This window comes from Haemorhous mexicanus, chromosome 2 (assembly GCF_027477595.1).
Source record: "Haemorhous mexicanus isolate bHaeMex1 chromosome 2, bHaeMex1.pri, whole genome shotgun sequence".
NCBI classification, from domain to species: Eukaryota; Metazoa; Chordata; class Aves; order Passeriformes; family Fringillidae; genus Haemorhous; species Haemorhous mexicanus.
This window is the reverse complement of record NC_082342.1, coordinates 71,821,399-71,837,067: the sequence shown is the minus strand read 5'-3', so window position 1 is coordinate 71,837,067 and position 15,669 is coordinate 71,821,399. Positions and strand designations below refer to the sequence as shown.

General features: G+C 37.8%; 1 protein-coding gene across 3 annotated transcripts in view; it reads right to left on the bottom strand.

The window, feature by feature from the left end:
* Positions 1-906: 906 nt before the first annotated feature.
* Positions 907-15,669, bottom strand: part of LMO7 (LIM domain 7) — a 132,117-nt gene continuing 117,354 nt past the window's right edge. For all 3 annotated transcript variants that reach the window (XM_059839159.1, XM_059839156.1, XM_059839158.1), the window contains 9 exons: positions 14,044-14,414; positions 12,287-12,352; positions 11,894-11,959; positions 10,200-10,252; positions 8,428-8,647; positions 7,262-7,534; positions 5,805-5,913; positions 3,970-4,072; positions 907-1,652 (listed from right to left, as the gene is read on the bottom strand). In XM_059839159.1, coding sequence (XP_059695142.1) covers positions 1,630-1,652; positions 3,970-4,072; positions 5,805-5,913; positions 7,262-7,534; positions 8,428-8,647; positions 10,200-10,252; positions 11,894-11,959; positions 12,287-12,352; positions 14,044-14,414 — 1,284 coding nt within the window. In that variant the 3' untranslated portion in view covers positions 907-1,629. The remainder of the gene's footprint in view (positions 1,653-3,969; positions 4,073-5,804; positions 5,914-7,261; positions 7,535-8,427; positions 8,648-10,199; positions 10,253-11,893; positions 11,960-12,286; positions 12,353-14,043; positions 14,415-15,669) is intronic.

Genomic DNA, 15,669 nt, shown 5'->3' with positions numbered 1-15,669 from the left:
AAGTATGGACGATGAGGCATTTTAGATTTTTATGACAGTTTTTAAAGGAAAAAGTAAAAATAATGTTTGGCACTTTAAAATTCAGCAAGCAACATTCAGTTACAAGCAGGAGAAATAGCAGGAGCACAGGTTATATCTCCCACTATGCCAAAACAGCACAATTTTCCCTTGTTGTCCCCAGCTATCACAGCCACAATCTCTCTTCCCAATCTCTGGGCTCTCCTACACACTGCCCGCCTCAAAATCCCCTGAGAGCAAGGAGCACCCTAAGCTGCTTTGCAGACTCACTGCAGCTCTTCATGGTGCCATATACAAGCTCACACTCAAGAGCTCTCCTACACCTGCCAGCTTCCTCTTCCTCAGTTTTACCCACAAAATGCTCCCCCAAATTCCTCTGATTCACTTCCTATGTTTTTTCACTGCTTCCAAGGATATAGACACAGAAGGGTACACAACCAGGCATGACAGGATTTGGGGAAGCCACCGTCCAGAACGATTTCGAAGCCACCACTGAGACATAGAGCACATTCCAGCTGTGTTTTCAAGAGGAGCAGAATCTAAACCAAAAATATTTTTGGCACTTCATTCCTAGCAATACCAGAGAAATTCTGAGGAACATCCACCTCTTTCATTTTTTCTTCAGGGATGGCCATATAGTCTCACCACTGGTACTGAATATTCAAGGGAAAGAGCATGAGGAGCTTGACAAAAAAGCTGTACACAGACTTTGATATTGACTACAAAGGAAGAGAGAAAAGGAAGAACTATTGTTCTTGCATATACTTATGTGAACAACTCAATCCTGTCAGAACAAATATTTTTCCCAAGATGAAAGTCAAACAATTTTATATTTCCACACACTACCTTAGACATGTTTAGCCGAACAGAAAGGACAAAAACTTCTAATAAATGCAACATCTGATTTTTTATTTACAAATATATGGTAATTCAACAACCATTCTCCACTCAGTTTGCAGAGGAAAAAGTGATAGTTACATTTCCAAACAGGAAAAGAAAACTCTCTCTCTTAAATGGATTCCACAGAATATTATGCCAACACCACTGAGCAAATTCTGAGATTATTCTTTGTATTTAGGTTTGAAAAAAGCACATAATTTTAGAAACCAGCATATGGAAAGCAAACACATTTGTGTGCATTTAAATGCAGCTTCATATTAACCTAGAGAATTCACTTTCAGTGTATGTCAAAAATAAAGACAGCAATTGCAAATATATATTTATATTAGCTATTTCTCTAACGCTCATTTCAAGAGCTTAGAAACAAAATACCCTCTTCATATACCATTGGAAAGTCAACTAGTTGATTATAAGCCTCAAAAATATTTTGAAGTTATTACTGAAAATATACTTATTCTCTCTTGTGCTCTTGGTACTTGAAGCCGAAAATGTGAAAGCATTTTTCCCAGCTATTTCCTTACTGCAATTACTTCCTTATAAATAAAAATAGTTACATGAAGAATACAAGGTATTGCTATGAAGACTAGACAAGCAAGAGTTACTCTTAGAAAAAACCACACACACACACACAATATATATATTTATAGATCTACATCAGCAGCAATCACCTCTTCTTGTATCTGCAACAGTGGTTTCATATCTTCATTTGCTTCACATGGAGGTTGGTTGTCCAGCTGTTAGGGAGAGACAAAAGAAACTGTAAGTCTAGTTTCTGAAGAACTTTTGTGACAACAATTAACATTTTAAAGTTTAAAATAGTCACTTAATATTCAAAAAACATTTTAAAAGTTCAAATACTTATTGAAAATAGTAACATACTAATGTATGCATTCTGAATCAAGCAATCCAAATTTAATGAACAATACAAATTTGAGTTGAATCCAATTACAGCACTGCAAGTATTTCAGGCCAAGTCATATTCCACAGAACATGCACTTTACCAAAGTCTTAAGAATTACTTTTAATTTATTTAATTTATTTTTAGTATTAGCACAGAGATAGAGAGATAGTTTCTCTAAATTTGCCTTTCAATAATGAAATTAAAATTTGCTAAATTACTGTAACAATATAAAGAACTTTTTTATCCTCTCTGCATACCTTTGTAGGTACCTGCCAATACAGTGGTGTTTCACTAGAACGTTCCAAGTTTAAACCACAGAATTAACACAAAAATGTGCAAAAATATCACATAAAATTACATAAAATTGCAAAGTGAGTATTAATAACCCTACGGTTTATCAAACCTTTTAGCCAACACGCTCACATTCCAAACTAACAAATAATTAGCCAGGTTGACGTCAAATGCCAACTGCAAAAAACAGGAATTCACATCACAGGCCAGTGCTGTGCTGCCAATACATTTTCGCTGCAGTAATTGCATAGCTGGGTTTTGTATTATTCAAATAGCTGATTTCAATTACTAATCACTAATTTGAGTACTGTGTTCTGTACCTACAAGTTCTTACAACTCCTGATTTTACTTGTATCTCATAGAATTATGTTTTGAGGTGCCCACTGGCCCAAGTAGATGCAGTCTGAAGGGAAGGGAATACAAACGTTTCCTCACAGATCAGCTCTGCTTCTGAAAGGCACTGCTGTGACTTTATGGGCTGTAACGTCAAAGAGAGACTAAATAGCAATTCATCCATAATAAAATTACTTATCCAACTCATCCAGCAATATTTCCCCCCAAAAGAAAAGACAGAGAAAAAAATAATGTGAGCAAGCTTCAGAGTGAATCTCTCACACATTTGGGTGCTTCAAATAGGAACACAGTCACTTCAGTGTAGTCTTGTAATCAACAAGGAGATACATTCTCCAGACTTTAAATTAGACATATGACCCAGTGCCCTGGATCACCTCCAGATGGAAAGGAGTGATTCTCTTCCTCCTTCCACTGATCACATTAGCCTCTGTGAATGAGCTATTACCCTCATGGGGTGTTGCGCTTTCTGCTTTTAGCTCGGGTATCACATCATCATTTCTGTGACTTCTCTTCATGGAAGTCAAAAAGAGCCTGCAAACAGCAACAGCATCAGATGCAGAGCTTCTCTTTTCCTGAGCTAGGTCTCACAGCCAGCAGCTGCCCAGTTCCTGCTCAAGCACTGTAGCATGAATATCCTGCTCCCTTCACTGCCTTCCAATCCACGATGAGAAAAATGTGCCAGGCTGATAAAGAAACACGGACATTTTTCCCAGGAAGTAATTCAGAAATTATTTCCCTTCCCTGATTTTCATTATCCTATGGAATTCCACATTTTCTACATTAAAAAAGAGCTGTATAAAACTCCTGACACTTATCAAAATTAGGAAGTTGTCTACCATCGTCTATGACAGCAGAAAAAAAGACCTAAATACCACTACACAAAGCCTTAGCATCATGCTCCAGTAAATCAGAATTCTGCAAACCATAAGAAGGAAAAAAATTATACTGCACCTTTTAATTAAGATCTGTAAGTAAATCAATTCCTCCTGAACTTGTACCTAAATGAATAACCAATTACAGACCTATAATTCCAATAATAATAGCATCACAAAAAGAAACCAGCATTTGTGCCACCTGCACGAGATAAACTAATTGCTTTCCAGATATGTATTAGGACTGAATTAAATACATATTTCAGTTTACTTTTAAAGAAAATGTAGACACTTTTTCAAAAAGGCTTCTCTGTTATCAAGACAAGCCTGTTTAGCACCTGACAGCTCCTTGACACCACTTTCTCAGATCTATAAAGGAAGGAAGATGACTATACCATGCTGTCTGCTTGAAACTGTGTAATAACAAGTTGGTAAAATCAGCTACCAGTGAGTTAGAAGTTAGGAATGACTACCCTACAAAAGACAGAAACTGGCAATCAAACCTTGCTGAACCTATTCACTAATTTAAAGCTAAACATGAAAGCTATCAAGTGGCTCAGCTGTGCAAACACTTGAGGTTGTAGAGCACAGAGAAGAACTACAGTCATGCACACTGCAGTTGGATTGCCTTACTTTTAAATCTGATATAGCAGTCGTTGCAGAAGAGTTTGTTGTTTCGGATCCTGACTTCAGCTCCAGAGCGGGATCCACCAAGGTCGCATCCACAGGCAACACACTGTATCACACATGAATAATTAGTAACTCCTTCCAAAATACTAAGAAACAAAAATGCTGTTCAAAAGCAGCTCAGATTAAGCTCAACAAAGCCTGAACCATAACCCCACAATCACTAGAAGCAAATGTACAATGATTAGTAGATCAAAATGCAACCAACCCTGAGGAATTATTTTGAGGCGACGACTGGACAATGAATAGCAGAGCTACACCAAGTAAGCAAACATAAAGCAGACAGTTTTTAGAGATTAGGTAATTTAATCTAATTTGAATTTTGGTTTTTCTGAATACTAAAACTGGTTTGGCACAAAGAAAATTTTGTTCTCTAGATGTCAACAGGAATTTTGGCACAGAACACCTGGGTGTGCTACTTGCAGATTTCCATGTGGCACTACATGCTACTGGTCTCCTCAGTCCCTTGGCACTTAAAGCAGAAAATACTCAGGCACTCCCAATTTCCTGGGTTTGCATCATCGAAACAAGTTCTGAGTTGGAGAGATGGGGCTGATTTAATTTTTCTTGCATAAACACATAAGGGGCTTGACCACTGCCATGCTAACATTAAACTATTTAGCTATGGTAGCTAAACATGTACTTGCTGTGAATATGGACCACATCTGGAAGGAATGTAATCCAAAACATAATACTCCCCTTACTGAATTTATGAAGGACAGATAGTTTCCCTGCTTAACCAAGTAATGAATCTTTTGGATGGCAGTCTTTTCAACAGCTCATTAATTTTCAGAAATTTGAAAACCAGAAACTTGGCATTTTCTTATGTAGGTCATGAGCTACAGGTGGACAGTCTCACACAGAATACACGTCCTGCAGAAAAGGGAATGGCGACTGATCGCTATGGATTAGTCCTGTCTCTCCTGCTCAGGGAGGCAGAACCAAGAAGAGCTTGGAGTTAATCCCTAGTAATACTCCAGGTGATGCACTTGAGCTGGGCACAGAAGACAAGTGTTCTGAACTACACACAGAAATCTCTTTCTTGAAGTCAGAGAAAAAGTAGGATCCAACAGCACCTCCAAGTCATAGTCTAATTCCACATCAAGTCCAAGGGCAGGGGAACGGGACTGCTTTGCTGTCTTTTGCAGGCAAATATTTATTCTTTCAGCTCTGCAAATGCCCCAAGCTGATGGGAAATCATGTTAGTAGGTCTAAGTCTGAGTGCTGGGCATGAGCTACTACACTTAATTTGTGACTAGGGCTGAATAGCATTAAACACACCTTTTGCTTTTTTTCTGGGTTTATCCTGCCACTTTTAACTCTTCAAACATGCCTTTATTTGGAAAACACCACATGAACACTGTGTGGTAAGGTTAGCTTCAAAAGGATGGGTCATCTTAAATGATTTAATTGCCGGAGTCCAGGCTGAGATTTTTTAATTTTTTTTTTTAGAGGAGCTGCTTTCTCTGGGAGAAGTGGTTCAGCATTTTCCGATATTTTGCCACCTATTCGAAGAAGGAAATCTTTGATCTCACAGTCCATGTGCTCATCTTGCTTTTCCAAGTCCTACTTGTTAACTCTGGAATTTAAGAAACACTTCTAGAGTCGAATGCTGAATGCCTGCAAATGGGACTGCCTCATGGAAATATGCATGCACCAGGCTGTCAAGAGTAGAAGGCAAAGCAGGTGATTAGTAAGAACCCCTGTGAGCATAACACTGAGTAGCCATGCGTGCTCCTGATTAGTTCCTGTTCCTTCACGATGTGACTCCCAGCTCTCACCTTAAAGCACTGTAAATGATAACAAAGACCAAGAGACTCAATGATCATGGCTGCTCCTTTGCCCAGAATGTTATTACAGTATGAACAGATTTTCTTCCCACTGACTGACCTAAATATAGAATGAAAAACCTTAAAACCAGATTGAAAATGTTCAAAAGACAAAGAAGAGTTATCAAACACTGTTTGAGATTAAAAATAAAAAACACATGGGTAAAAACCGGGCTATTGGGCTGCTTGGGGAAAGTAAACTGAAAATTAATATTATTTAGAGTAGATCTGAAAGCCATGGAAAGCTGTAGAGTTATAATTTACATCAAATTTAAATAGGAACAATTTAAGAAATCCTGTGACATTCTTGGCACATATCTCATTGTATAAAATAGTTTCTACAAATAAAAAGTGTACTGTAAAGTTTGGAGAGTAAGAACAAAGGTTTTGTGCTCCTGCCTTCTTAGCTGCGGGGAGCTATCCAGAAGGCGAAGTTTTAGCCAGCACCCCTTCCAAGTTCCACCATCTGCACCTTGTTAGATAAAAGAAGGCTAGTCCTGGACATAAAATATTATGTTAACTCTTTGAGCGTAAACCATTTGAAGGTCAGTTTCCATAGATCTACCAAGGTGTTAGCAAATGGAAGTGAGAACAAATAAGCAAATATGGTTAAGAAGGTAATTTTCTTACATCATAAAGGACATAAAAGATTAGCTTAAAAAAAAAATAAATGGGGTGAATTTATCACTAAGTGCCTGAGAGTGCAAGAGCTAGGGAAGCAGTGTTCACTGTTGTTATTTATAACACATGTAATTTTGTGTGGGATGATTCTCTGGAGTACTATCCCAAAGTATTTTTAAAATGTTTTAAGTACATAAAACAGCAGAGTTATCTACCCCACCACAGTTGAATTCCATTTTTGTTTCGAAATATGTTGCAATTCTTGCTTTCTCCTCCTAGATTAAAATCAACATCCTACTCTGTAATTCTCCAGGGTCATGGGTTATGAGCATTCCTGAGTGCTCCTCAAGATGATATTGACCACATGCCAGGAAGTGAGGAGGAGAGACCAAGATGAGGGTCATAAAGCGTGGGCTTCAGGAATCTTTTGTTAAAACAAACCAAGGAAAATAAATGTCAGAAATGCCATCTGGAACAGGCTTTTGCTAATCACTTTGGTAACCAACACACAGCTTGGAGACTGCAGATTGATTATTCAAATTCCTTTGTTTTTTTAACCAATGTCAAGTAGTGATGACAAACCTGGGGAATTTTCTGAGTGACTGGAGCAGGGAGGTAATACCAGCCCGTAATTCCACTGTCCCCTCCAGCTAGAAAACTCCAGGTACTTGTTAATCAAAGTTATGGGCAAGAATAACACATATGCTGTAAGTCCAGCATATACACAAACTCTGCCCTTTAGTGCTGTCCAACATTTTTATCTTCCCAGAACAAGGGCACCCACTCACCTGTTGCGTGTCTGGGACCCTGACTGGGAAGCAGAGAGGGGAGACTGAGCCCTGGGAGCTGTCTGGGAGGTGGAGGGGGCTCTTGCAGAGGAGGCCACAGGAGGTGCTTTGCTGGAGGAAGGAGTGCACATGTAGGCTCGGTTTGAAGTGGACACCGGGCGACTAAAATCTTGACTAGAAGATAGAGATGAAGAGGATGAAGACTGGTTCAACCATGAGTGGTGCCTCCATGACCTCATTCCTGAAGAATCAAGATTGTCCAAAGACTCCCCTCTGTAACAGAGATACAAGCACCTCAAATGTAAATGGCAGTACAGACAGAGCAACAGAGCTATATCCTGACTTTTTAAAGAGAAAGCCATTAATCTCACATTTTTAATATTTTCTGGGATTAATATGTTTGTTTGATCACCCTGAGCAATAGTCTTCATGCACAGATTTAAAATGTATGAGTAGGAAACTATCCTTTGTGTACAGGCATAGTTCTCACGGTTAAAAAACGGGCGAGGCAAAAGCAAAACACTTCACTGCAGCCTTATCAGGGTGAGCTGTATCAAAATCCACAGCTCAGAAACAGACCTCAGATACCAGCTTTGTTTATGTTTTCTCCAAGGGATACCAGATCGAAAATAACAATCCACCCAGACTGGATAGCATCACCCAGGTACAAGGTGTTGGCCCAATAATCAAACACTCTCCTGACTGATAACTCGGCTGTTTCCTAAGTGACAAATCCAACATTCATACATTAAATAAAGCCAAAAAAAAAAAAAAAAAACTATCCAAACTTCATGACATATTTCTGGGTTGAAAAAGGCATACTTCTTCACCATAATAATTCATTTCCAAAACAGGTTGCCATGCTGAAATTCTTAAATGCATCTGTCAATGACAAGGCACACCATTGATTTTCATCACTGCTGTACCAACCAAGAAATAAGTAGCTGAGTTATTTACAAGTCACATCCACATTCCTTACCTGCAAAAAAACCCATTCAATCCCAGCTGTAATACAGCTACCTTCTATCTGTGCTGCTATGCTGTCCGCCTTACGGCATTTCACAGACTCAATTTGTTTCTATGCTCTGTAATACAGGCTACAGTTCAGAATAAACAAAGCAAAATGTATGATTAGAGACAGAGTTAATTTTCAATGTGATTCCTACCTCCTCATACTACTGCTGTACAGACTAACAGGCTCCTTATGTATACTGGCACTGCGCTGCCTAATCCAGCTGCTGTCCGTGTGCAGAGATGTTTTCTTTCTCATTTCCTGAAGGATTTGCTGTCTCTCCAACTCTGCTGCAGACAGGTTCTGCTCCTTCTGAGACTTCTTCTGCGATTCACCCATGTTCCAGGACCTCTCTGAATACTTGCTCTGGGTACCTGTGCAGGCAACATGTGCAAACATCAGCCAGACACCTCAGGGCACAGAAGCAGTTATTGTCCTGTCAGCACTCCGGCTATAATTCCAAGAGCTATTGTTCATCACTCCACTCACAAGCTATTCCAGTTCCCTTTTACAGCTGAGTAAAACTTACCAATACAGCATTACTGAAATTTTTTGTTTGCATTTCCATTAATGTAGCCTTTTACATAATGCTTAATTTAAATGCATAAATTCACTTCCTAAGTGTATACGCATAGACATTTGTGTGTACACACGCCTCTTTTTGAAAGGGTATCACCTCTTTTAGAGCCATAATCTGGACTCTTCCTCCAGTACAAACTGAACCATGTGTAAAATACATTGTTAAATAACGAGATACATATTCTTTCTCTTTAAGAGTTCATACTCTTTTCTTCTGTTGTCTCTGTTTACAAGAATTTCTTTCTTTCTTTCTTCAAGGCACTAAAAACACTGCTTTATATAGATATAAAGGGGAGAGGGAAATCTTTCTTTTATTTGTATTATGTGGTAACTACTGAGTTGAAATTAAATTTATGGTATAGATGTTCTTTGGAAATTTGGAAGGGGAAACAAATAAGTAATCTTTCTCCAATAGGTGTTGACATATCAGAAGGCAGTAATTTTTTATTTCCTAGATCCAGTAGGTATTCTTTATAGTAAAAACAACTAAGAAAATTACTCTGCAATAAGTCATTCAATTGAAACTTCAATCCTTTCAAATGCTGCTCTGACTGTAGATTTGCTCTTGGATTTATTGGTATAGATTACCATTGTGAAATACTGTGGAAGTTTACTTTCTCTTTAGTTTCAATGACAGTGCTTTAATGTATGAAAGCAACATTTTTAATCTGCAATATATCCCTTAATACATCTACTTTTCTTTGATTACTTGTGATTACTTTTTTAAACTGTGTTTTAGACACAAAAGTAGCTTGTAGGCATTTTTGACTGTAACATATTTATAAAATTGGTTTGTTTGCTTTGCACATAATTCTTCTGATATAACCAAAGCCATATATCTGAACTGGAGTCCAGGACACAAGCCATTGTGACATATCAAGAGCTGACTTCTTGCTCTGTTATTACTACACTAACTGAAATTAGGAAGACAAAAAATTGTATTAAATACATTCATCATCTTGGCATGTGCAGCTTTTTTTTTGTTGACAGAGTCAATGCATTAAAACTGCACATACCTTCAATGATATAACTGCGTGATTGATTTTATCTCATGTAAAAATCTCATGTTAAAACTTAGGCACCTAAGAGCCATTTGTAATCACTGTCTTCAAAAGGGTAGGTAGTCATATTTGTCCTCAGCTTTTATGTTGACTGTATGATTTTCCTCTTGCTGTTGAAAGTTCATTAAATTGGGGCACAGTATGAATTCACAATGCAGCTATCAAAAAGTACTCTAAAAATTAATTTTCTTAGGATGACTATATGTACACTTTTTTTTCCCTCCTACTTTCCTCCCTCCCTACCTGCCAAAAAATTTAAATATAATGGAAATTATACACTACTTACCATTTCTGATTGTATTGAATTCATTCAGTTCTGTAGTTGATTTTGACTTATTCCTAAGGATATAAAAACATCTGTCTTAATTATAAGACCTCATTACAGACAAAGCTCTTATCATTGCAGATGATAGAACCAGTCCTTCTTTTTCACTACTCCTTTTATCAACCATTTATGCTATACTTTAAACAAGAGGCAAAAAATAACTAAAGACCAAGAGGATACTAAGGAGGGAAAAATGTCAATATTTCGATCTCAATAGATAATCACCAATTAAAAGTTAAGATTTTGTACTGAAAGTTGTCAGTGCTTCAGGTATAAGGAACTGATCATTGTACTTCTTTCAAAAAAACATATAAAAAACCAAATCCTTCCCTGTGGAAGCTTTGTCAGACTAAGAAGTGAGAACTTTCAGAGCAGATTTACAATTTATTTGGCTTAATGAGAAACTGAAATCATACTTCAGCACTGTTACTGCACTGTAAGCAAAACACCTTCTCAAAACTCTGCATGCAGACTGTTTTTGGAAAAATTTACTGTTCACTGATTATAGCTAGCAGCATAATTTTTTAATGAGTTTTAGCCAAGAAATGTCATTCAACAAAAGCCATATACAGGAAGACAAATCCAAAAAGTTATTTTTCTGACAGTACAGAGCAGAAGCTTCAGCAACACCTCTGCTGTATGATTAGTCTCTAGTAGTACAGCCAATTTTTTAGTTTAAAATAACTCACAAAGAAAAGATTTAAAAAGAAATCTTTTGCTTGGTCCTAACTCAAAGCTGCCACAATAATGTTTAAACACATACAGCATTGGCTGCACAGCCACATTTTCAAAGAATCTTGTCCTTTATGTGGAGATAAATGAAGCATAAACTACATCACATCTTGCTTCCTTAAGTTTTTACTGTCTGTCCTATGGTGTGGACCTGTTTTATTATCTGTTTAAGAAGATGCAACACTCTCACAGCTGCCTGTAGTGAAGAAAAAAGCATTGTCCTCACACATATATCCAATATGTAACTATTTAGTCCATGCTCCTTCTGAAGTTAGAGCTTCCATTAGTAACAGACACATTAAATGTATCTTGTAATTTTTGGAGTTCCCCTTCATATAAGAGAGGTATGCTCACTTCAACTACGAGAAGTGATCAAATACACAGCAGAAATCACCTTTCAGAAGTACTGTGAGATGCAATGCAAAACAAAGGCTTAATTTGTAAAGCAAGAGATTGCACCTTAAAATTAACTTGCATAAATTACAGGAGTAACACGCACTGTCCCCACCATAAATATGCTACTGCTGCCTCTCACTTCCCTTCTTGTTTACTCTCTCAAGTTGCACAACCTAAATTGTGATGACTGCACTTTAGTTTGTAGAGCACGCTATGACACAACCACATCTGAAATTGTTTTGCAGCCAGGTAAGTTTAGTACCACCCACATATTTACCTCCTCACAGTTTTGTTTCTCCCCGTAGAATCCCACTGACTAACTGTTGCTTACAACACAGTGCATCATTTGACAAAAGTTTGGCTGCTTTTTTTTCAGTATGAAAACATGCCATAAAAACTGCAAAACACAGCAGCAATCCAATGTATCCATTTAGCTGCTGTGCCTGAAGTTTATTAGAATTTTAAAAGTTTTCTAACAAAGAAATGGTGATGTTACAGTGGGTGTTGAGATTCAATATTGGACATACCTGTCAGCAAACGACTGGCCAGGCTGCTCCTCAATGGTTTTAGAAACTTCATAACGCTCATAATGCCTATTTGAAAAAAAAGAAACATTATGTTCACATATAGGAAAAGACACACATAGGCATAAATAGTTCCTAAGGGAAATATTCAAAATAGATCCTTAAGGGAAAAAAAACCCAGTTTAAATGAAACTCCTGAAACAAGTAAAGTTCTAAGGAGACTTAATTTAACAGTCAGAAATACAACTGATAAAAGAAGGCAGAAAAAGAAGAGTTGTCAGAAAAACTGCCTGAAATTACATTTTTTGTGAAGTGACAAGGAAACCAAACATGAGCCTGCCAGAATGGTTATTGCTAAAGATGTTTCAACTATGTCTTGATTCAATTTCTTATTACCTGTCAATGAGAGGATGGCCAGCTCGATCCTCTATTGTTTTAGATACTTCATAGCGCTCGTAATGTCTAGAAGAAAAATAAAGATAAAATACTTATTAAAAGAAAATTCTAGAAACTGAGCAAAAAGTAAGCATCCCCAGAGAAAGCTGAACTTTCTCAGTTCAGCTGTGTTAAAAAAATCCCAAAGACTAAGGTGCTGCAAAAAGTACAAGCATCAGTATACAACAGTGATTATCTCATACATTTCAAAGCCAGGAGGAAAATTTTGTCAAAGCACAGCAGTTCTCTAAAAATTACATTTTTATTGCAGAAGAGTGTACAGGTGCTGTTTATAAACTCACAAAGTTCCACAGAAAACACTCTTTAGCTGACTGTCCCCTCCCTCAGTGTACTTTACAGCAAGTGTCATGCTTTTGCTGGTGTTTATATAACATTTCAGATTTCAAGTCTTATCTTTGGATATCATCTTATAGCAAATATTTAACACCAGATATTTTAAAGCCCAGTTTCACTGAACTAGCTCCTTTACTATTAAGTAAAACCACCCATGTTTAGCAAAACACATCCTTTGGCAGCAACCTCAGAAGCAATGCAATCCCTGTGGACTAAAGAATGTACCAGGGATTGAGATATGCAGATATTACAGCAGCTTAATAAGTTACCACACAAACTCCTATCATCCTGCAACTGGGACAGGCTAAAATTGTAAAGTTATCCTGTCTCTGCTGCCAGAAGAACCTGTTCAGCCATTGTAGCATTGTGTCTCTGCTTTGCTCAGCAGGCATATCAAGCAGCAGTCATTTAGAGTAAACTGAAGTAACTCTGGGTCTTATAACCTCCTCTGCAAATATTTTTTTAAATCATACTACTTTCTCCTAAGACTTAGCTTGATACCATGTGCTCTCTTCAGTCATCTCTTGTTACTGACATAAGAAAAGGAGAAAAACTTCAAGAGAAGCCACAAGTCATACACAAGGCAGCAAGGCAAATGGAGACAAAATAATGAAAGGTTGCTGGTTTAGTCGGTTTCAGACAGATTAGTCTCCTGTAACAGTAGTCTGAAAACTTCTGGGCAAGAACACAAACTTGAGAACTAATAGGTGGGGATTTACTTGTTTGATTGCTTTTTAAATCAAGCTGCTGAAGAAGGTAATGAGAGGAACAAATATATCTGCAGTGGATATTTCTAACAGGCTATGATATGTAACCAAGTTTGGTTATATGGTTCACTCATATACCATGATATCCCTCGCTGAGAAATTAACCCAGTAGTTAAATTGCAATTAAGCTTTATTGTTACACTGTTGAATTAAAATGAGAGACAAATCTGTAAAAATCAGCCACATATTTGTTGAAAAAGTGTTAACCTTGGTATTCCTTCTGGAAGCCCTGTATGTTGAGTCACTCACTGGCTCTCAAAGTTGAGTCACTGGCTTGTGCACAATTCTTGCAAAATATTCTCATTAAGTCCTTCAGATCTTCTTTCATTTGGCTGTAATTACTGTACTTACACATGCCATTAAAAAAAATAGCTGAAGTAGGGAAATATAGCATTTGATTCTTGAGGAATGCCTTTGTGTTATGCCTGATCCTTCTGTCTTTGGAAAGAAAGACTATGGTACAGTATTTTGTGCCTACTGACTGCAGCATGAATCTCACATGAACATCCTTATACATTCAGCACAGATACAATCTCATTAGAAACGCATTTCAATTTGCAGAAGGAAGAGAAAGTACATCCTAGCACAAGTGCACACCTTTGGTACTGAGGCACCTCCACTGACACCTCCCTCTGCTTTTCCGCCTGCCGCCTCTGCTCCTCCATCTCTGCCTGCCGCCTCTGCTCCTCAGCCTGCTGCTGCTCTCTCTCTTTACGCTGTCTCTCGAGCTCCAGCTCTTGGAGTTCCTGTTCTTGCTCAAAATGCCTAGTTGCTTCTTCCTGGATCCTCTGTTCCTCCTGAAGCCTCCTCCTTCCTTCTTCCTCATGCAGCGAGTTCGCTGCCAGCTCGTTTTCCCCATCTCGTTCTGGCTCCTTGGGAGCATTTGCTTCAGGGCTTGCTCTCCAGCTGGACACAAGTGGAGCCTGAGAAGTGATGGATGTTGTATTTAGAGTTAGAACAGTCTGCTCCTGTGGCAAAGGAAAAAGAAATTATCATGTTTTTAGGGAAGGGATCAATTTTTTAAATAGATTGCTCGCTCAGAAGAGGTAATTTATTCTATATGGTAAGCATGTATAAAAATCATCCCCAGCACTTCCAGTGCAAGATGCAGGGCAAAATTTGGTTTCATATTCTCCTAATTCAAGATCTTCAATCCACACACCAGCCTTAACAAGGGCCACAGGCAGTGTGGCCACAACTATGTGAAACACTCTGCTTTCCAAAGTATCACTTACATGTCAAGCCATCCCTTCCCCTCTTAAATACCCATGGAAAACAAACCCTTCCATGATACCCAGCATTTCTCCCTAATGTTTTGACTTAGAAACCTGAGACCTACTTAAAAGTGTATACACAAAGATATACACTGCAATCTATATCAGACCGATGAATTTCACATGAATCTTCATGCGGAGGAATCTCCCACTCTCTTCCATTCTCCTACCATTTCAAAGTCCAGCCTCAGACCTATCACTCTATGACTCTTTTCTAAAAAATGAGAAAAGGCCTTTCTGTGGTCAAAAGATGTTTTAGTTGCAGGAAAAAATAATGTTGATGGGTCCATCAAAATCCCTAATGACATTAAAAATACAAAATGGTTTAGATGCTTGTACAACAAAGTCCTCCAACAGCTCAAAAAGCTTTCTTATTGAAGTTCTAAGCCTTAAATTATGGTCTACTCATTCATGACTGTCTAAACACAACTGATCTAGTTTGGACGCCTGAAGCAGCACTCACTTAGCAGTAAAGAAGAGATACCTCAGACAGTTCCCATACTCAGGAAAAAACTTGTTCATCTTCCCATAAACAACAGCCACAGAAGTCAGCATCTACAGAAACTACACACATTAGGTGTTTTAAAATATATAACTGGAAATCTAAAGTTGATTTGGTATGTAAATTTATCAGATGAACTGTCTGCCAGTAACAAGCCAGACACTTTTGAACATGCTTCTTGATAAAGCATTGAAGCAGAACTCCAACAAGCTGCATCAGTGGTAAATAAACAGTAAAAGTCTGCATTTATGATCATAATAATTAATACATGCTGTGACTTTTTGCCAACATATTTTTGTGTTAGATACCTAACCAGCTCATAAGGAAAAGATACAAATTCAACATATTTCAATACATCCCACCTACTCTTTCCATCCCATTTTTGCAATCTCTTTCTACCAAGTCATGGAAAACAATTTATTTTCCAAAATGAGAAGATAAACTATA